Raw genomic sequence first — 22,513 nt, forward strand, 5'->3', positions numbered from 1 at the left:
GTCCTGCCCTGGCCAGTGTGGCTCACATTGATGTTTCTCTCTCCACGCCCCCCCACCTCCCTTCCACACTCTCTAAAAATCAATGGAAAAAACATCCTCAGGTGAGGATTAACCAAAAACAAAAAGAAAAACCTAGTCTTCCCACCTGTGTGTCTCCTTTACTAATACTACTCATACAGAATACTTCACTTCTCACACCAAATATGTGGAGTATCAATCAATCCTCTGTGACAATCAATTCTCAAGCTGCGGTTGTCCTACAATTTAACTCAATTCTGATACTATCTACCTGGAAACATCTAGGGTCAGATCCCACAGGATGAGCTCAGTCCCATGAGATTGCTTCCTACCCCCGCCACCTGACTTCAGCTGCTAATCCCAAGTAGTAGGTCCCCAGGTTATCCATAATTTCTGTACCATTTAGATACAAAATGAAGTTTCCCATGACCCTCCCCCACACTCAGACTTGATTATTTGCTAAAATAGGTCACAGAACTCACTGAAACTCACTACCAGTTTATCAAAGGATAAAGATGAACAGCCAGATGAAGAGATACATAGGGTGAGAGGTCTGGGAGGGTGCTGAGCACTGGAGCATCCTTCCTGGTTGAGTTGGGGTACATCACCCTCCTAATAAGTTGATGCGTTTACCAACTTGGAAGATCTCTGAACCCCATACTACTGGGATTTTAACGGAGGCTTTATCACAGTGGGCATACTTGATCATTGACTCCACTTTCAGCATTTCTCCCTTCTCAAGAAAAGGGGCGGGGCACCTGAAAAATCCAAGCTTGTAATCATGGCTTGGTCTTTCTGGTGACCAGGCCTCATCCAGAAGCTACCTAGAAGCCTATCCAGTCACCTCATTAAACAAAAAAACACTCCTAGCACCCAGAAATCACAAGAGTTTAAGGAGCACTGTGTCAGGAAGAGCAGTTAAGACCAAATATTAGAAAAGAGGCTCCTAGTGCTCTTAGGAAATTCCAAGGTTTTACGAGTTCCGTGCCAGAAACAGGAAAGGTGGGTGGGGTCAGTAAAGACTAAATATGTATTTCTTAAAATTGTTGATATAAGAAATGTCCAAACCTGTAAGAATTTTTTATGAGTTTATTTGAGCCAAACTGATGACAACTGCCGGGAAGCAAAATCTCAACAGATTGTGAAGGTGCTCCGGAAAATGGCAGTTTTACCACTTACCTTATACCTCAGAATCAAAGGGGAAGAGGTAAGGGGGTTACATGAGACCCATTGGTGATAGCTTAGGGAGGCAGGAGAAAGCAAAACGGGGAAACCCCTGGATTGGATAAAAAGTAAAAGGAATAGACACATGCTTCCTCTACAAGGGTGGGTATAGGACAGTTAACAATTAACATGATAATAAGAATGGGGGGACGTGTGGTCTCTGCTCTGGCTCACACTTTGAGGGGTGGAGGAAGGAAATTACTTCGATAGTCCAAAGGTATGTTATCACAGGTGGAAAAAAAAAAAAAGCAAAACCAGGCAGGCTCAGTTAAGGTAAAGACTGATCTTTGTTAGGGAAAAATACCAGCCTAGGACATACCTGACTACCCACCATAAACTGATTTTAGTTAGAAAGTTTTAATTTCAGACCAACCTATATGGTTTCTTCAGGTCTCTGAGTTTGTAAGGCCACCATGCAGGCCTCCCCTGAGCTTGTCAGGTTCAGTACTTGGCCCCTTTTTCGTCCATAAATTAATCACAACGTCACAGAACACATGCCAAAAGAATGGTCTACGTTCCAGTTTTCAAAAAGGGGGAAAAGCAGAGCCTGGAAAAAAATCCATCCATAGTCCTGGCAAGATTCTAGAACATGTCATTAAATGGATGACATATGAACTCCAAAAATTAGCACTAACTCCTCTGGGAATCAGCTCTAAATCAGGGGCAAGTCAGCCCAATATATTTAGGAAAAAAAGCAACCAGGGCAATTTCAGAGCTTGTAAGTCTGAAGTTTGCAGAGCAAAGGCTTCTTCAGAGGAGACGCGTCCCGGGTGGGTGCAGAGTGGCACTACCGCCTCGTGCTTCAGACGCGCCACCAGCCCCCAGGGGAGCTTCGCGCCCGGGGGCTTCCTAGTCAGTGCCCGCCAGCAAATCCCTGAGCCTCGCACAGCGCGTGGGCAGCGAAGGGCCGTCCCGCGGGGGCACAGGGGCGCTGGTCCGGATACTCTCACCCTTTCCTTTCTCTTTTCACCCCGAGGAAGGCCCAGCCACAGTGAGAGGTGCAGCGAGAAAGTAAGCGATGAACGAACGACAACTTTCCTCTGGCACTGCCACAAAGGTCACAGCACGAGAACGGTAACCGCGGGCCTTAATTTCTGAATTGTTTTTCGCCGGGAGACCGCCATCCGGGGAGAGGAGCAGCCGCAGCCTTTCCCCGAACGCGGGCCAGGCGGGCGGTTGCTAGGCGATGTTAGTTCCGAGGGAAACGGAGCGGCAGGCTCCGCGCAGGCTCCGCTCCCACTTCCGCCCTCCTGGCCCCGCCCTCATCCCCCAAATCCCGCGGGGCCAACCTTCCTCTCCTCAGCGCTCACGCCAGGCAGAGGCATTGTGACGCATGCGCCCTACTTCCCGCACGGCTCGTCGGGACGTTTCCTCCCGCTCTCCCCCCAGTCTCTGCTCCGCCTCTTCGTGCGCAGCTGCAGCTGTCTCCCCCAGCTGCTTCTCACCCAGGCCCAGCCCACACCTGGTCGTCAGTCCTGTGAACAGTGACTGTAGAACCTCAAGCCCTGCGCACCCACGTCCCATGCTCCCACGTTGGCGGCGGTGGCGGGCTGGGGTGCTGGGGTAGACTAAGGCAGGATGAGGGGAGGTGGCTGTTGTCGCGGGCTCACTTCCGGAGGACGGGCGGAAGTGGCTGCAGTGGCTGGGGTGGGAGGAGCGCGAGGGGAGGGCCGGGCTGCTGAGGGTCGAGGGGGTGGGGCCTGAGCCGGCCGTGGGGACGCAGAGTGGGGCCTGGACTCCGACCCGGGGCGGGACGCGGCTTCTTGCCGAGACGGGGCGGGCGGGACCTAGGTAACGACCCAGTGCAGATAGGGCGAGGGTCGTTCCGGCGGTGGAGGGATGGGGGGTCAGAGTCTAGGGAGGGTCGCCGTCACCTCTTTCCCGGGGAACACAGAGCCCGGCGTTTCCGCGGAGAGGGGTGGGAGGAGTTAAGTTCTCGGCAGGGGGTGTCCTGCGGACGCCACGCCCCTACAGGAAGGAAATAAGAGTGCTTGTGTGTGTGTTTGTGTGTTTAGGAATAAACTTAGAGGGTAGGGGCGGCAGGGTGGGCTCCCGGATTGCGGACTTGGAACGCTGTGGGGCTACTGCAGGCTGGACTCAGGCCTCAGACCTCCTAGGAGCGTGCTCTTGGGAGTGGCCCTGGGAAGGAGTTTGACAGCCATTAAGAATTGCATCCCTGGCTCAGTTTTGGAAGCAGACGAGGAGTAGAGGGTGAAGGGAAGGTAGCAAAGAATGCATGTGGAAGGTGCCAGCATTTAGGTCTGGGATGGCTTTAGTTCAGTCCAGGAGAGCTGACAGAGCACTGAACACCTTGAGAAGCTTGGGAGATGGAGGGCGATTAGTGTGTGGCACTCACTAGACAAGAGGACATGAGGAGTGTGTTCTTTTCCAAATTTTATTAGAAGACAGTCGCCACACACTGTCAGTGCTTTTGGTGACTTTTATGTTGTGAAAGGTGCAATCTTTCCTTCTTCCTGAGCCTATTGATGAGGTGACTGTTTTGTGGGGCAGTATGTGAGTGAAGTAGGTACTTTGTGTATCTTGTGGAGTGTTTAAGGATGGGGTTTAAGTGGTAGAGCATAATAAAGGGATCTAATTTAGGTAGAGGGTCTTAGGAATCCATTTGGGAATATAATAGATTAGGCAGTATCATAATGTTTAAATATTCTGCAGGTTAACACAGAAATCAGCCTCCTGGGCCATGCCAGTTCTAAGGCCTGTTTCTTCTCATGAGCCCCAGAAGAAGACAGATGGGCCGGTCTTCACAGTGGATGACTTCCCCTCCTTGAGCAAGAGATGGGGTAGTACCTGGGATCTGCCCATTACCAGACTCTGGGCTTAATAAGCCAGCTGAATGAAGGGCTATAACAGACCCTTGGGAGGGACACTGAAGCCTGCAGTGTTGGGGGGGGAGGGGACTGGACATACCCCTTCCCCCCCATCTCCTCCCCCTCAGAGTACACTCAGCCATGGACTTTGGACTCGGATAAAAGGAGAGAAACTGAACTTTGGTGTCCTTGATTTGGGATTCTCAGTTTTGGAAATGGCGTGCTGGATGGGGGTTTGATGATCTCCAGGGGAGCAGCTAAGAGAAGAGAAGAAAGGTAAGGTTCTTGTCTCATTTCCCGGTTTGTTTCTTCCTGCTCATTTGCAGAAAGTGTTGAGTGGGACAAGTATGGTGACACTTCCGGATGAGTACCCTTACCCTGCTGGGTAACACAGGAAGCTTCACCTCTCCTTCACTCTCTCGGGGTGCAGACTTGTTCCCAGCCACTCCTCATCCAGGAAGGGAGTACCTTGTAATTGGTTGTGAGCAATAGCAATTATGAGGTTAGGCCAAGAACAGGGAAAGAATTCAGCCCTCCAAAGGGAGGTTGGATTGGATTACCTGTAAGGGCCTTTCCAACCCAGAGATAATAGGATTCCAAGTCAGTTGGGGCTAAACTAAGACTCTGAAGTGGATTACCCAGGCAGAGGCAGGCTGTTATGTTTTGAAGAGCTGAAAGGGCGTTGAGGGGGTGGGTTGGAGATGGTCTATATAACCTCCTGAATTGTCTCTCTTTCCTCTGAAAGGGAGTTTAGGCCATGAAACCTCATGGAAAGAGCAGAGGAACAGACACAAGATTGGGCATCAGTAGGATTTGTGTTCTAGCTCTTGCTTTCTTGTGTACAACCCTAGATGTATATGTTGGCTAATACCTGCCATGTTGTCTCACCTGCAACATGGGAATAACTAGCTTTCCAAGCCCCTCACGGGTTGTTAAAAGGAGCAAAGGAAACGAAAGGTTTTGAAAATTGTCCAGGGCCATGTACATATAACACAGTAACATTGACATTGCTGGATATGTGTGTATAATTGTTACATAGAGAAAAGCTCTGTTCTTTTATTGTGTTAGTGTGCTGGCAAAGCCTTAGATGGCCTTAATTAAAAGCCTACCCTGAATTTGTCTCATCTTGTTGTTATTAAATAATACCTGGGGTCATCAAGTTGTGGAAAGGTATATGGTCCAAGAACCTAGATTGAGGGATTCTGGCCCTCAGGGTTCTCTAGTCAGCCACTTAAAGAGCGGGGAGGAGCCCGGCCAGGCATGGCTCAGCGGCTGAGGGTGGACCTAGGATCCAGGCACTCGGGGTTCAATTCCCGGTCAGCGCACATGCCCAGGTTATGGGCTCGATCAGTGACTCTCTCATCATTGATGTTTCAATCTCTCTCTCTTCCTTTCCTTTCCTCTCTGAAATCAATAAAGATATATTAAAAAAAAAAAAAAAATGCGGGGAGGAAAGTTTAAGAGTCAAAGCCTCTAGGGCCAAGTGCTCTATGGAGATGGAGCTCCATTTCTTGGAGTGAGCACTGGGCTGTTCCTTCCTGTGCTATATCCTAGTCTTCTCTCCTCCTCTTTAAGATGACAATTTTTTCTGACTGCCATCCCTTAGCCCTTTATATTTCCGGGCTCTGTACCCACCTAAAGAAGACCTGTTCAGAGTTACCTCACCTCCTGCCTGTTCCTTCTTGGGATTCCAGTTTACCTGGGCCAAGATGCCTGCTTTTCTCAGTGACAGCAAAGGAAAAAGTATTGGGAGAAAGGAGAGGTGTTGGGGATTTTGATAGACAGTGGGGTATGGCAGCCTGGGTGAAGGGCAGGAAGCTTGGCTTCTGACATCTGTCTGCCTCTCACTAGCTGCGTAAACATCTCGGCCTCACATTCAATGAGGGCTGGCAACAATAACTAAGGTCATTTGCTAGGTGGAAATCCTGTATTTATGATTCAGTTTCTTTTTCCCCCTCCTTCCTTCTTAGCCTTGGGAGTTCTTGACTGCCCCAGTGGCCTGAGGGTTGGGCAGTCAGGCCTGGGTAGAGTCAGTAGTCCTGAGCTGTTCCTTCTCCTGTGGCCTGATGCTTGGGGGAGCCCTCTTTGAGGCCAGGTTTCTACTATAGAAGATCCAGATTTCAGGGAGGGCATGTCACCTCTCCCAGCTTCGCCCAGCAAATCATTGGGATCACAGCAATCCCTCAGGTAGGTGTGGTTCCCCGGATGCCACTGTGGCCCTCATCCTACATAGGAGGCCTGTGAGTACTTCGAAATACTTGAAGTACCATGGAGTGTGCTCTATTTGTGCTTACATTATGTGAAGTGTCCAGGCTGTTGTGTTGTGTCAGTTCTTTTTATATTGTTGTGAGGAGGAAAGAGAGGGATTATTTCCCCAGTTTGATATGTGAGGGGAAGCTATAGGAACTCTGAGCAAGAAGGGCTTGCCTGAGTGGCAGGCCTGTGATTGCCTGCCCTATACTATGCTGCTTCTACAGCGTCCCACCTGCCAAGGGCTGTCTGTATTCTGCTGCAAATCCCCAGGGAGGGGAACTTGGTGCCTTGTCAGGCACCCTCTCTGGTAAGACATTTCCTCTTTGGAGTGAGCCAGAATTCCTCTCCCTGATTATTTCCACTGAAAGCACTAGTCCTGCCCTCTGCCTGACCCTCGCAGGAGACAGTCCTCTCAAGAGGGACAGTGCTCTCAAGACAGCCTTCTCACATCGGCACCTTCTCACAAGGGCACCAGGATGCTTAAGTCACTTAGCCAGGACCAGTGACAGACTTGACCAAATGTTGTGTGTTTTGTTTTCTAAATATATCTTTATTGATTTCAGAGAGAGGAAGGGAGAGGGAGAGATAGAAACATCAATGATGGGAGAGAGTCATTGATTGGCTGCCTCCTGCACGTCCCCTGCTGGGGATTGAGCCGCAACCCAGGCATGTGCCCTGACCAGGAATCAAACCACAATATCCTGGATCCTAGGTGGATGCTCAACCGCTGAGCCACGCCAGCTGGGTATGAGTGTGTTTTAACTAAACTTATTTCTACCCTTCTTTTTTCTGAAAGGAATTGTAGGTGGCGAATGAAAAGTTCTTCACACACATTGCTCATTAATGATTATGATAATCTTTTCTCCTTTCTTTGATCTTGATAAGCTGAGTTTCTGGGTCTCCGTGGGAAATGAGAAATGTTGGGAGGAAGGAAGGGGGAAAATAAAAACAACATTGATGTAAAACATTGCTTTTACTTCTGATGGTTTCAAGCCAAGATCTGTCTGAAGTTCAGAGCATAAATTTTTTCCAAATTGTAAAAAAATTCAGGTTATCTTGAGCATGATTTGTGGAGGGCAGTTGCCTGGGATAATTTTCACTTCCTTCACCTTATCCCTCTCGTCATCTTTTGGAAGTGGTAGGAGTGAACAGGATACAGCATTGCCCCTTCTGTTCTCTCCTGTTCTATAACCAGGTCTTCCTTTTTCTTCCATTTTCACATAATCCAGTCTGAGTTTCATCCCTGGTATCAGGCTCCTTGTTTCTTCTGTCCTTATTTCCCCATAATCCCTCCCCATGAAACCTCCATCGAGAGCCTGGAGCGTCTTTTCCCAGGTCAATTTGGCACTCATCCTGGCTTCTTGATTCTCAGACCAAATGTTTTCTCTTGCTTGCATCTAAGAATTCAGCCCATCCCAATTCTCTGACAGACCTTTCTTGGTGGGACAGTCCTCTTAAGTCTCTACTTAGGTCCTCCTCTGAGCCTTGGAATTTAAACAAAGGACAGTAGTAATGAGGTGTGAGTGTTGGCGCACCGATAGTCTTCTGTCTTCTTCCCCATTGAACTGCTTTAGATGGAGAATTGTTAGAGGTGGGAATCTGACATCTCACGGGCTGGTTAGTCTCCCTACCTTTCAACACCCCTCTATGTCCTTTGTCCTGGAGAGTGGTTTTAGCTGCTGATATCTTGGATCTACAAACCATTTCCCAACATTTTAGACTTTTAGGAAACTTTATTGCTTTCCCTCTTGCTTTGACATGGAGTGTGAGTGTGTAGACTTCCTGTATCCCCTACATGAGGAAAAGCTCGGAGAGGGCAGAGGTGCAGACACTGGCCGCTGGCTGGCGCATAGCATGGGCTCATACCTCCTGCCACAGTCCACACAATCAGCTAAGCCAGAGACCTTGGACACACACACACAGTCCAGCCTCACTGATGTGTCAACTCTTCTCTCACTGCCCTGTCAGGGCTGAGCTCCAACTGCTTCTACCAAGATCTCCCTGCTGCCCCAGCCTGCGCCTGTCATGCTGGACACAGACATTAAGAGAGCACTTGTATCAAAGGGTGCATGAGAACTCCAGCTTTGGAGGCAGGGGTGCCTGGAGCTAAAACCCAGCCACGTCCCCACTAGGTCCTGTGACCTTCATCAGTTGGCACTTAAACACAGCCTCAAATTCCTCATCTGCGGAACAGGGTGATAGGGCAGAGCTGCTTGCAGGGTTAAAGGAGAGAGACTGAGGGAGGGGTCTAGCATGTGGAGGCCTCTGTGTAATTTTGTTTTAGCACCTCCTGTCCATGTAGAGGCCTTTAGGGCATGCCCTGCCTTTTGTTTCTTTAGAACCCTGCTTAATACCAGTTTTGCGTAGAAACAAGTTAGCCAACAAAGTTCAGGCCTGCGCTGTTCTTCACCACCTGGAAGGGAAGAGGAGGGGGAGGGTGTGGTGCCAATAGAGTGGGTCCTGATCACATGTTAGGTTTGGCCCTGGACTCAGTCTTTCTCAGGAAAGTCATCTAGAGAGCAGCCAGTACTCAGCTCCCCACTCCCACTTCTCAGTGTCATACAGACATGTAGGCCTTTGTGAATTCTGTCCCCCACCCCCTTTCACAGGGCTATCACAAAATCCTGTGATTGAGTCCTTTCCTCCGAAGGTCTGGTGGTTCTACCCTGGGGACATGTCTGTCTCTGCTTTCACTCAGAACTAGCAGCTCTTATTCCCCGACCCCCCGCCCCCCCCAAAGAAAGAAACCACAGCTGGCCCTCTACTGCTTTAGACAGCAGGTGGTGTCCTGTACATCTCCCCGCCCCCCCCCCCCCCCCCCCCCCCCGTTTCCCTTTTGGCGCCCTGGTTCCTGTTCTAACCAGGGCCCCTTTCTTGTCCCTGACTACTCTTTCCCGGAAGCTAGCACTTGGGGGGTTGGGAGAGCTCGCCCCCAGACTCTTGGCCTAGAGTTTGGCAAACTCACTACCGGTGGCTGCCCGGCATCTCAGGCCGGGTTTTGCTCCCCAGCGCCGCGGCTAGGGAGGGGGGGAGGCTCGAGAAGCCTGGCCGGGGGGTTGGGGGGTGAGGGTGTGGTTGGGGTCTGGTATCGACCCGCGCAGTTGCAGCTGGGAGCAGGAAAGGGCCCAATGGTACCAGCTGCCTCCACATCGCCTCCCGAAATCGGGGAGCCGGGAAACTTGGGCTGTCGGGGCGAGAAGGCGGGCCCGGGAAGGAGCGGCCGGGGCGAGTCGGGCGCAGCCCCGCCCCCGGCCCGCCCCGGCCCGCCCTGGGAAGGGCCACGTTGCCCGGCGGCCGGGCAGGCGGAAGGCGCCCGCAGCCTCGCGAGCTCCCGGGACGCGCCGCGCGCCAGGCTCGCTCCCCGCGCCCGCGGCGGCCAAGTTCAGAGCCGGGAAGTTGGCAGGACCCGGTGAGTGGGGCCCCGGCACGCCGGCGTTCGGCAGCTCGGGGCTTGTCCCCGGGAGGGGACGGCGGTCCGACCGAGGGAGGCCCCGCGGGAGTGGAGAGGGCGCTCCAGGGCTCTGGTCCCGCCTCGAGCAGCTGCCCCTTCCCGAGCCCTTCGTGTCCCCGACAGCCCCGGTGCCCGTGAGCCCAGCCGGAGGGGCCTGGCCGGGGCCGCCTCCCGAGCCGGGAAGTGGCGTTTGCGCTCCGCTTTGGGAGCCGGGCCTCCGCCGCCGGACTGAGCGCGGCTTCCCGGCCGGGGGCGGCTGTGAAACTCGCTCCTGGGGGTCGGTGGGTGCGGGCCCGAGGAGGTGGGGCCGCTGGGGCGGGTTCGGGTGGCCAGAGTGGGAGGTCACCTTTCCCCAGACCCACCCCAGTCCTTTCCACAGGTCCCAGGGGTTCTTTCTCCTGGGCCGCAAGGAAGAATTAACTTCATGCGGAAATATGTAAATTGGCAAGAAAACTTTTTCCCCCCGTTTGCTACTGTATGTAGAGTAGGGGCTCCTGAGACTGGCAAGGTCCCCGTTTGCAAATTCTGGAGCAAGAGGGACTGTGGCAGGTGAGTTTGCGTCTCCAGAGGATAGTGAAGCCCTGGGGTGAGGCTCCACCTTGGTTAACCCTTGCCCCTGTGGTGTGTTTAATTAGTTTTTGCTTTAGAACAGCGATTTTCAGCCTTTTTCATCTCATGGTACATGTAAGCTAATTACGAAAATTCTGCGGCACACCAAAAAATATGTTTTTTTTACCATCTGACAAAAAAAGTAGGTATAATTTTAATTCATTCACACCATATGGCTATTTTGTGTTGGCTGTTGTCATTTTAAAATTTGATAATCTAAGGGAAAAGAGGTCAGTGCCTCTGACTAAATAGTCAGGTACTGCATGTTTTAAAAATTCTTGCGGCACACTTTTCAGAATATGTAGCCTTTTCTCTTAGATGTTCACATCCTCGGTGATCTGCCTCCCATGGTGAATCATTGCTGCCTGGCCTCATTCCTGGAGACCATTGAGCTCTGGGTCTCTGCTTCTGAGTCCTTCTCACAGTTAGAAAGCATTGTAGTATGTCTAACCTCAGCGGCATGTGTGACAGGTTGAACTCATTCCCTCTTTGGCACATTTGGGGAGATTGTTGCTACCTCTTCATCACCAGAGGCCAGGGACTCGATGAAGATCTGATCCAAACCAACCCTCTCCCTGTTCAAATGAGGGAACCAAGTCTCAAGGGGGTCAGGTGACTCACCCAAGTTTACCTGGTTTGCTGGTGCTGGATTGCCTGAATCCCAGGCCTTCATGCTTTTGCTGTGCTAGCATCCTACTTCCTCCTTGCCTCTTCTTTTCCGAGATAATGACCTGCACCCCTTCTATCCTAGGCCTTGTTCTCTGAGCCTTGAATTATTTAGTGTATCTTAGTGTATCTTTGACTCCCTCTCAGTGTTTGCACCCTTCGAAAGTATGGAGCCTGTGCGTGATACAGGAGTGTAGTGGAGGGCTAATAATGAACAGGAAAGTAATTCAGTTAGGTCTCCATTACCTCTGCCGTGTTCTGTGCCTTCTGGATATTTTAGGCAGTGCTTTTTAACATGCTAAGCAAGGCAGAGATAGAAGGGAAAGTCTGTCAATACTCCTTCAACTCCTATACTTTTTAAAAGCTAAATATGTCTTCTCTATTATTGCTCAAAATGGGAAGTTGACTATCTGGGGCTCTCTTGCTATTTCAGAAACATTTTTACCAGAAAGAGGGAAGTGGCTGGAGAATGCCATGAAATCGGAGTGTTGGAAAGGGATCTCATCTGAAGGACAGCTCCTAGGCAGTCCTTCAGATGAAGAAATAGAGATCCATAGGGGATGGTAGGACTTGCCCAGTGCCTCCTGGGTTTTGGCTGAGGGTTTTATATACTAAAAATGCTCCCCCCATGGTGCAGGTGTCTCTACTTGGTGGTGTGGACCAGCTGTACATCACTTCCCTAAAGAAAACCTCAAGCAAATCAAAACCAGTTTCGAGTTTGTGCCTTGCAGGCAAGTGTCATTAATAACAGAACATCAGAGACGCAGGCCAGGCTTATGGACTGTTGATCTATTTTAGAAAAGGAAGGTGTGGCAGATTGTATTTTCCCAAAATGGTACACCCATAAATATCCCATTCCACATGTTGTTACAGTTGGACATTGTCCTCCTCCCACACAGTGGTGGCATTTGTGGCTGTCCCCTCTTGAATGTGGGCAGGGACTTGTGATTCTCCTGACCTGTGAGTAAAGCAGACATGATCCAAGGTTGGATCATGAAAAGGATACTTGGCTTGCTCTCTCTTTTGGGACTCTCACCTTTGGAACCCAGCCATCATGTTCGGAGGAAGCCCAAGCCACATGGAGAGGCCCCGTGGAGGGTTCCAGCCAGCACTCCAGCTACTGTTTCATGTTTCAGCCAATGCCAGCATCAACCTGCAGACATGTGAGAATAAGCATTTAGGGGAGTCCACCCCCCAGCTTTTGAGTTTTCTAGCTGAGGTCTCAGACATTGTGGAACAGAGGCAAGTCATCCCCCCTGTGTCCCACTGTCCAAATTCCTGACCCATGGAAACTGAGAGGGAATAAATGATTGCTATTGTTTTAAGCCGGTGTTTCTGTTGTTCAGCAGTAGATAACTCATAAGGAAGGGGACGTGAGTAGATGCAGGCCTCCAGAATTTGGACGTGGGGCCTGAGCACAATGGGCAGAAAAAACTCTTGCCCTGCTTCTCAAGGCTACATAAATTGTTTTACTCATTGTTTCAGATACTTACTGCCTCATAATAAATCACCCCAAAACTTCGTGGCTTAAAACAACAGAATCATTTTATTCCTACCTCAGTTACGTGGTTCTTGCTCCTGGTCTTTTGTGCAGTTGTAGTCAGATGTGACTGAACTGGGATCATCTGGAAGACTTGTCTAGTGGCTGTAGCTAGGAATGTCAACTGAAATACCTAAAGATGTCCTGTCCATGTGGCCTGGGCTTCCTCTTGCATTAGTGCTTGGGGTCCCAGAGCAAGCATCTCAGGAGCACCAGGTGAAAACTGTATTATTGCCTTTCACGAACTAGTTTCACAAGTCACATATCAAAGAGAGAGAACACAGGCTCCACCTCTCCCACTTCTGGAGGGAGGACTATCACTTTGTAAGAAGAGCATGTGGCATGGGATTTGTTGTAGTCATCTTTGGAAAATATAAGCCTTCACTTTTTGCTGCTGGTTTGTTCTTATTGCTCCCTGATTTAGTTAATAATGCAGGCAGTCCTTCTAACCACTTGTGTTTTATATGTGTGCCAAGCACTGTGATAGGCTTAGAGGTCATAAGCCTTTTTCCTAAGGAGCAAGGTGAGAGCCAGGTAAGGCACGACCACAGATTCTGTTATAGCATGGAGGAAAAGACAGGAGTGTGGAGACGGTGTGGCATGGTGTAGTGGTGGGAAGGCTTGGCTCTGCCAGGGACTTACCTGAACTGGGCTGTAAAGGTGTGTGAGTGCTTGCACGTGGGGCTTTGAATAATACTTGGGGATGAGGAACCAGCCAGAGCAAAGACACAGCAGCGTACAAGTATACTTATGGGGGAAAGAGGTAGCCTTCTGAGGCCAGAGTATGGGGTTTGTGGGGTAGTGGCTGGAGGTGAGTTTGAAAAGGGATATTTGAGTCAGTTTGTTCTGAAGACTCTGTGTGTCATAATAATAAGTTTGAGTTTTACTCTGCAAGCAGTGGCAGCCTCATGGTTTTAAGACAGGTTAGTCTTGTGACCAGGCGTGCACTTTAACAAGGATGCTCTTGCTTTTGGGAACTTTGCTTAGAGGGAAGCAAGGTTAGTGATAGATAGGCCAGCTGAGAGGCTCCATCACTAATTCAAGCTTAAAATAATATTTTATAATTAGGAAAGAGAGTTCAGATTAAAGGGCTTGAGGGCTTGAAATGGGATGATGGCAGTAAGTAACTCTCCCCCATTTTCATAATTCTGAAATTCTTGTGGCTGGATGTATTTCAGAATTTAGAATTTTTTGGATTTTAAAAAGATGATCTGAGAACCATATGATTTCACTCATATGTGGGATATAAAACTGAAACTCAGGGGGCACAAACAGCAATGGTGGTTGCTAGAGGGAAGGGGAGTAAGAGGTAAGGATCCCAGCACAGCAGTTTGGCACAGTGGGGCAGCTGACCCTCATCAAGGGTCAAGTGGCTTGTAGCCAAGAGCAGATTTGACAGATGTTGATGGTGATGCTGATGGTTTGAAGGGGAGGTGGACCTCACCTAGTCCTTAGACATCAGGAAAGGTGTCCTGGTAGACACATGAGTCAGAGCGCACCAGGCGATGACAAGGAAGAGCAGATCAGGCATACAGGCACATGCAAAGGCCCTGAGGGGTGCTTGGGTATTTGGGGCCTGGAAGGAAACTAGTAGAGTGGAACAAAGAGAGCCAGCAGACTGGCTAGTATTTATGTTGTCATGTGCCAGGCACTGTTCTAAACACCTAATGTGGACTGTATCACCCAATCCTCACAGCAACCCAGTGAGGTATTTGATAAATGAGAAAACTGAGTCTCAGAGATGTGAAGAAATGTGGGGTGAAGCCAAGCATGACCCCAGGCTATCTGGCTTGCTCTTGTTACTCTCCATGTCCTCCTGATGGTAGGACTTGGTGTGCTTCCTGGAGGAATGTATGGGCTCTGCTGGCCAAAAGCCTGTCCTCCTGGGCTTGCTCATCTCTCGAGGCACAGCCAGCTACTAGAAAGTGCATGCATGCACTCATGGGTGTGCATTTACTACTAACTTCCGAAGAGAGGGGACAATTTTGCTCTAGAGAATATGGGGACAAGCAGTAGGAAACAGCACTGGGACTCTGGAAGAGCCTGTGTGGGGAAGCTGTGTGTTCTGGGAGTGGGTGTGTTGTGTTCTTTTATAGCAAGAGGAACAGTTCTCTTTGGGAAATTAGAGAAAAGGGTCATGGGCTGGCAAACAAGGGCCTGAGTGCTAAGGTGGAGAACTGGCTGTACTGTGGCAGCTGTTTCCTGTGGGCCATTGGGCCACTCTCATGTTTACAGACTTGCTAAGAATCCAATCTGCTGAGGGGCCTTGAGAAGGTTGCTTTGCTCTCCATGGTGAAAGTTCAGACACTGACCACATCCTGAAAGGCAGTGAGGAGGAAACTGGAGATCCACGTGTCTGTCCCTTGTAGGAAATGCTGATTGGTATATGATCATTGATAAAATGGGAAGTTAATGACACCATAAAATGAAAGTGGACTTGAGGTTTCTGAGAAGACTGGTGTAGAATTAGAGGATGGATGGTTTCTGGGAGGAAAGACAGGTGGGTTTGGTGCCGGCATGCGCTGGGGGAGTCTCCAGATCTCTTTAGAGATCCTTCAGGATCAGCCCCTTTGATACTGTGTCTACCTGCTTGAGAGCCGAGGAGCATAGAGATTACATCTGGGACCATGGTTTTGACTAGGATTAGAGAACTAGAGTGAGGCAGAGGGTATCTGGCAGAGCAGCTGGCACAGGAGGGCTCATACCTGAATGTCTGGAGTGTAAAGGGGCAAGATCAGAGGCAAGAAGGCCAAGGAGAGAGTCACATGGTCAGGAATGGCACTGTCAGCTGTCCAAGAGTTGGAGGGTGGAGTAGATCCTTTCAAGAAACGGAATCTGGCAGAGTGAGGGGGCTGGTGCAACCATGCTTTTTTCTTGTTGTGTGTGTGTCCCAGTCCCTTTCCAGGGCCAGGCAAACAGCAGGTGTGTGATGCATGTTGTTGAGTGGTTGAGGAATTCAGGACAAAGGGATTGTCCCATTGCCCTTAACTGCTGTGCCCAGCTGGGGCCATATTGATGGACGAAGCTAGTCAGTACTGTTGGCCATTCCCCATATTTGATTTTTTAAAAACTTTATTTGGAAAAATTTCAAATTTACAAAAACTTTGCAAGAATCAAAATGGTATAAGAACACACATTTTCTTTACTCAGAATCACCTGTTGTTAACATTTTGCTCCCTTTGCTCTCTTTCTCCATATATACACGTGATATTTTTGTTCTGAACCATTTGGGAAGTTACATCTATCATGGCCTTCTACCTCTAATTACTTCAGTGTGCATTACCAAAGGATTGGGATGTTCTTTTACATAACCAGAGTATGGCTATCAGTACTTTGAACTACTGTCTGTACAGGGGTGGGCAAAAGTAGGTTTGCAATTGTTTGTATGGAAAATACAATAATAAATTATACAAGAATAAACTGCTTTTGCCCTCAAAATTGTAAACCTACTTTTGCCCACCCCTTATTCCAGTTTTGTCATTCGACCCAAATATGTTGTTTAAAAAAATTTTTCTTCATTGAGGTCTAGTTGACATACAGTAAACTGCACATATTTAGAAAGTACAATGTGGCCCTGGCTGGTGTGTCCCAGTGGTTAGAGCAGTGACCTATACACGGAGGGGTCACAGGTTCTATTCCCGGTGAAGGGCACGTACCTGGGTAAGTGGGTTTGCTCTCTGCTCCCAGTCCCGGTGCATTCAGGAGGCAACTAGTGGATGTGTCTCTCACATTGATGTTTCTCTCTCTCCCTCTCTCTCCCTCTCTCTCTCTCTCTCCCTCCTTTTCTCCCTCTCCCCCCTCCCTCCCTCTCTCTTTCTCTTCCCCCTTTTCCCTCTCTTGCTCTCCCTCCCTCCTTTCCACTCTCTTTGAAAAGCAATGGGAAAAATATCCTCTATGAGGATTAACCAAAAAAAAAAAAAAGTACAATGTGATAAGTTTGGACATGTGTGTACACCCATGAAACTCTTGCCACACATCCATCGCCCAGTTTCCTCATGCACCTTTGTTATACCTCCCCTGCGGTCCTCACTGCCCCGGTCCCCAGGTAACCACTGATTTTCTTTCTGTTGTTATAGATTACTTTGTATTTTCTTGAGATTTATATAAGCGGAAACATAGTGCCTGTGCTTTCTTTTGGTCTTTCACATCTTGTTTAATTCCTTGGTACTCATCCATGTGTTGTGCATATCAGTAGTTTCTTCCTTTTTATTGCTGAATTATTATTCCACTGTATGGGTAAATCACAATCTGTTTATTCATAGTCCCTTGTTGATGGACTTTTGGGTTGTTTCCAGATTTTGGCAATTATGAATAAAGCTGTTATAAACATTCCATATAGGTTTTTTATGGGCATATATTTTCATTTCTCTTGGGTGTATATCTAGGAGTGGACTTGCTGGGTTATATGGTAACTCTCTGTTTAGCATTTTGACAGACTGCCACACTGCTATAAAAGGACATTAGTTCAGTTCCTCAAACCATATAAAAAAATTAACTCAAGCCCAGCCAAGTGTGGCTCAGTGGTTGAGCGTCCACCCATGAACCAGGAGATCACAGTTCAGTTCCCCGTTAGGGCACATGCCCGGGTTGTGGGCTCTCCAGTAGGGGGCATGCAGGGGTCAGCCGATTAATGATTCTCTTTCCTCATTGATGTTTTTATCTCTCTCTCCCTTTCCTCTGAAATCAATAAAATAAAATAAAAATTTAACTCAAAATGAATCATAAACCTAAATGTTAAACTAAAACTATAAAATTGAAAAAGAAAACGGGAAAATCTTTGTGACTTTGGGTTAGGCAAAGACTTTAGATACAATGCATGATCCATAAAAGCAAAAGCCCCCGATAATTGGACAACTTCAAAATTAAGAACTATTTTTCTTCGTTGATACTGTTAAGAAAATGGAAGGACAAGTTTTTGCATTTTTAGCAATCTGACGGGTGAGAAATGTTATCTCAATGTAGTTTTACTTTGCATTTTTCTTATTACAAGTGAAGCGGAACATCTTTTCATGTCTAAGGACCTAAGTCTTAGTCTCTGTGCCCTTGTCTTTTAGACAAGGATTTTTTTGCCTTTTTACCTCTTGCGGTTTTTTTGTGTGTGGTTTTTTAAAGTTCTTTGTGTATAGGGAATTGGCTCTTTATTTATGATGTATGTTGCAAATATTCTCTCCCAGTTTGTCATTTGACTTTTTACTTGGCTTAAATGTTTGTTTTTTGAGGATATTTTTCATTGATTCAAGAGAGACAGAGACATAGACATTGATGTGAGAGAGAAACATTCATTGGTTGCCTCCTGCATTTGCCCTGCCTGGGGATCAAACCTGCAACCCAGGTATGTGCCCTGACCAGGAATTGAACCTGCAGCCCTTCAGTGTACAGGATTGTGCTCTAACCCACTGAGCCACACTGGCTTATGTGTTTTTAGCCATGCAAAAGTATTTTATTTATTATCGTATCAAGATTTTGAATCATGCTCAGAAAGCCTTTCCCTGTACCCAGGTTATAGAGGAATTGACCTGTGTCTTCTCCTGGCACTTGCATAGTTTTATTTTTTATATTTAGATCTCTGAGCTACTTGGAAGTTATTCTTGTGTACAGATCTAATTTTATTTATTTTTTCCAAATAGCTATATAGTTGTTATGACACCATTAATAAGACCATATTTTGCCCCAGGATTTCTAAATATCATCTTTATCATACATTAGATTTCTGTGTGTAATTGGGTCTATTTCTGGAGTTTAAATTCTGTTCCATTAAGTGATCTGTTTATTTATATACCAGCACTACATTGTTTTAATTATAGAAGCTTTATAATAATATATAGTATTTTAATATCTGGTAGGGCTAGTCCTTCTTCTCAACTTGTTTTTATTATGTTTCTAGATATTGTTGCAGGTTTATTTTTTCATGTTAACTTTATTGTCAGTGTCTAGCTCCATAGAAAGGTATTTTTATTGAGATTTTTTATTATGCTGAGATGTCCTATAGAACAAGGGATTTTTTAAGTCTTTTGTGTCTTTCAGGAATTACAGTTTTGTTTATATAGGTTTTGAATATTTCTTGTTAAGTTTATTCCTGAGTAGTTTATCATTTTCATGGCTATTGAAATAGAGTGTTTTCATCTATTATTTCTTCTATTGAGTTATTTGTGGGTATGAAAGCTATTGATTTTTGCATGTTAATTTTTATATCCTGCAATCTTGGTCAGTTCTTTGATTGTTTGGGTTAGTTTTATCATTGATTCTCTTAGAATTTTCCAGGCTTATTCTCACAGGATCAGCAAATAGGGATTGTTTGCTTCTTTCCCACTTTGTCACCTTTAATTATGTTCTGTATCCATTTGCACTGGCTGATTCCCTCCAACAGAATGTTCAATAGCCATGTAGATCACAGGTGCTTGGCTTTGCTCCTGACTTTGGTAAGAATGCCTCTGGTCTTTCCTTATTGGGTAAGGTGCTGGCTTTAGTCCTGAAGTGTGATATTTGACTTTTTAATTCAGAAATCTTTGGGCATTTTCATTTGATAATGGGAGGCAGATGGTCTCACTTGAGCTCTATCCCTGAGCTCTGGATAGAAGATGAGAAATGAAACCTGTCAGGTAGGGAAGGGGAGGTGGGCTTCCTTTGCTTCTTCTCTTACTCTGCTTCCCCTTCAAACATATATTGCTTTTCTGAGGACTCACGTTCTCTTTTAGGGATGGAGAAGCATGTTATCCCAGTCCTATTCTCTTACTCAAATGACCACCCAGATTAGGGGGTGGGCAGCAGGTTTTTAAGAGAGCCCTTGAGTTACCTCCTGGCCTCCCTCTAGCACTTTTTAAAGCAGTTTATATATATATATTTGTTTCAGAGGGAGGAAGGGTGAGGGAGAGAGAGATAGAAACATCAATGATGAGTCATTTATTGGCTGCCTCCTGCACACCCCCTATTGGGGATGGAGCCGGCAACCTGGGCATGTGCCCTGACTGGGAATCAAACTGTAATCTCCTGGATCATAGGTCGATGCTCAATCACCAAGCCATGATGGCCATGCTCCCTCCTGCACTTTTTTTTTTTTAAATAATATATCTTTATTGATTTCAGAGAGAGGAAAGGAGAGGGAGAGAGAGAGATAGAAACATTAATGATGAGAGAGTCATTGATCGAGCCTGCAACCTGGGCATGTGCCCTGACCGGGAATCCAAACCTGATCGAAACCTGATCATCTGGATCCTAGGTCGACGCTCAACCACTGAGCCACGCCTGGCAAGGCCCTCCTGCACTTTTTACCTGTTCCTGGAATACCCCTCATCCCAACCCAGGGCTGCCCCAAGCCTTTGTGATGATGACTGCTTTTCTCTCTTCTCTCCCTAGGTGCATGGCTGCTTCCTAATCCCAAAGCCCAGAGAACACATCCCTAGAACTGTGGGGAGTGAGCCCAGCCAGCAGGGCACCCCCCTCGCGCTCCCTTGCGGGGGCCAGGATGCTGAAGAAGCAGTCTGCAGGGCTTGTGCTGTGGGGCGCCATCCTCTTTGTGGCCTGGAACGCCCTGCTGCTGCTCTTCTTCTGGACGCGCCCTCTGCCCGGCAGGCTTCCCTCAGACAGCACTCTGGATGATGACCCCAACAGGCTCACCCGGGAGGTGATCCGCCTGGCCCAGGACACCGAGGTGGAACTGGAGCGTCAGCGGGGGCTGTTGCAGCAGATCTGGGAGTACTATACGAGGCGGAACCAGCGGTGGAGGGTTCCCACTGCGGTCCCACCTGTGCCTCCACATGGGCCTGTGACCTTGCCGCCAGTTGTGATCCCCATCCTGGTCATCGCCTGTGACCGCAGCACTGTCCGGCGCTGTCTAGATAAGCTGCTGCACTATCGGCCCTCGGCTGAGCGCTTTCCCATCATCGTCAGCCAGGACTGCGGGCACAGGGAGACAGCTCAGGTGATAGCCTCCTATGGCAGCGCCATTACACACATTAAACAGCCCGACCTGAGCATCATCACTGTGCCCCCTGACCACCGCAAGTTCCAGGGCTACTACAAGATCGCACGCCACTACCGCTGGGCACTGAGCCAGGTCTTCCACGAGTTCAACTTCCCCGCGGTAGTGGTGGTGGAGGACGACCTGGAGGTGGCCCCAGACTTCTTCGAGTACTTCCAGGCCACATATCCGCTGCTGAGGGCTGACCCTTCCCTCTGGTGTGTGTCTGCCTGGAATGACAATGGCAAGGAGCAGATGGTGGACTCAGGCAAGCCTGAGCTGCTGTACCGCACCGACTTTTTCCCCGGCCTGGGCTGGCTGCTGTTGGCTGAGCTGTGGGCCGAGCTGGAGCCCAAGTGGCCGAAGGCTTTCTGGGATGACTGGATGCGGCGGCCTGAGCAGAGGCAGGGCCGGGCCTGCCTGCGGCCCGAGATCTCCAGAACCATGACCTTTGGCCGCAAGGGTGTGAGCCATGGCCAGTTTTTTGACCAGCATCTCAAGTTCATCAAGCTGAACCAGCACTTTGTACCCTTCACCCAGCTGGACCTGTCGTACCTGCGACAGGAGACCTACGACAGGGATTTCCTTGCCCGAGTCTATGGCGCCCCTCTGTTGCAGGTGGAGAAAGTGAGGACCAGTGAGCGGAATGAACTGGGGGAGGTGCGGGTGCAGTACACCAGCAGGGACAGCTTCAAAGCCTTCGCCAAGGCCCTGGGAGTCATGGACGACCTCAAGTCGGGGGTCCCTAGGGCTGGCTACAGGGGTATTGTCAGCTTCCTGTTCAGGGGCCGCCGTGTGCACCTGGCACCCCCACAAACCTGGGATGGCTATGATCCTAGCTGGAATTAGCAGGGCCTGCCTGGCCCTCTTGGGATCCTTCCTTGCCATGACAGACTGCAGGACCTGGGCTGCATCCTCTGTTTCTCTCTTGGCTCCATTTATCCTTTATTATATATTTTTTTAAATTTTTGAGTGATTCGAGTGCACAGATGATAAGGCGAAGATTATTCTGCCATTCTCAAGAGGGTCAAATCAGAGGAACCTTTCTTGGGTGTGTTGGGGGATATTAAGCAGGAAGTCACTGTGTGGTAGGCAGAGATTTGGGCTTGTTGGGGCCACAAACTTGTGTGCCAGGTTTTCTCCTGGGACATCTGTAGAGAGGTTGGCAACTTTAGTTCTTGACCAGGCACTTTTCCGTTCTGACTCTTACAGCCAAGGTAAGAGCCCTTCACTTGTACCTGACGTCTTCATCCAGGACCTGCCCCTGACCTCCAGGATGCAGGGGGAGCTGGGTCCTGTGAGAAGATGACATATTTGTGGCCAGAATTAGACTAACCAAGGGGGTTTTGTCAGCAGGCTCTAGGTGGAGCTGTCAGGTTGTCAGGGTTTAATGCCTCCTGCCTGTTTTTCCCCCCTTTCCCTCTCTCCTTATCATAGCTCTCCTTTCCCTGAAGCCTAACAATTCATGATTCTTAGAGGGAAGATTGAAGGGGAAAAGCAAAACCTCTCATCTCATCCCTGGAGGGGGGCGGGGGAGGTGATGGGAGGAAAGCTTGATGTGCTGGGGTATCCTCTCTTATCCTGCCTCAGAGAAACAGACCCTGTCCCTGATCCTGTCCTTTCTAAAAACTGATCCCTTCCCTCTCACTCTGGGAGGGCTCTGTGCTGGCTTGGTGGAAGAGAGATTAGCTCCTTGAGTTTCTTTTTCCCTGGGGTTTGTTGCACAGGCTCCTCCCTGAGACCTTGGCTTTGAGAGATCCTCTCAGTGTGAGGCAAAGCAGCCAGGACAGCATGGCTCAGACTTCCTTCCCTCCGCCCAAACACCCTGTGTCTGTTCAGATTAGGGTGCAGATGGGGGGCTGGAGAGCAATGTCTGTGCTTTTGTTTCTTGCCCGACCTCAGTTTATGGAAGAAAGCTGAAGCTGCAGAACTATTTTCAAAAATAAAAGGCTGAATTGTCTGAAAAA

At 48.7% G+C, this 22,513-nt stretch overlaps 1 protein-coding gene across 7 annotated transcripts; it reads left to right on the forward strand.

Moving 5' to 3' along the window:
* The first annotated feature begins 2,627 nt into the window (after positions 1-2,627).
* Positions 2,628-22,513, forward strand: MGAT1 (alpha-1,3-mannosyl-glycoprotein 2-beta-N-acetylglucosaminyltransferase). Of its 7 annotated transcripts, none has more exons than XM_087816241.1 (3): positions 2,628-2,815; positions 3,916-4,346; positions 19,943-22,513. In XM_087816241.1, the coding sequence occupies exon 3, from the start codon at positions 20,052-20,054 to the stop codon at positions 21,393-21,395; it is 1,344 nt and encodes a 447-aa protein (XP_087672367.1). In that variant the 5' UTR covers positions 2,628-2,815; positions 3,916-4,346; positions 19,943-20,051; the 3' UTR covers positions 21,396-22,513. The 7 variants fall into 7 exon arrangements, with proteins under 7 accessions (XP_087672367.1, XP_016057001.1, XP_016057004.1 ...); XM_016201515.2 differs by having other exon boundaries at positions 2,628-2,805; XM_016201518.2 differs by lacking the exon at positions 2,628-2,815 and adding an exon at positions 3,019-3,033.

The sequence above is a fragment of the Miniopterus natalensis genome, chromosome 4 (genome assembly GCF_054644295.1).
Source record: "Miniopterus natalensis isolate mMinNat1 chromosome 4, mMinNat1.hap1, whole genome shotgun sequence".
In the NCBI taxonomy this organism is placed as follows: Eukaryota; Metazoa; Chordata; class Mammalia; order Chiroptera; family Miniopteridae; genus Miniopterus; species Miniopterus natalensis.

Excerpts from the sequence above, each read along its gene's own strand:
- MGAT1 (XM_087816241.1), top strand. The coding sequence starts at position 20,052 with ATGCTGAAGAAGCAGTCTGCAGGGCTTGTGCTGTGGGGCGCCATCCTC.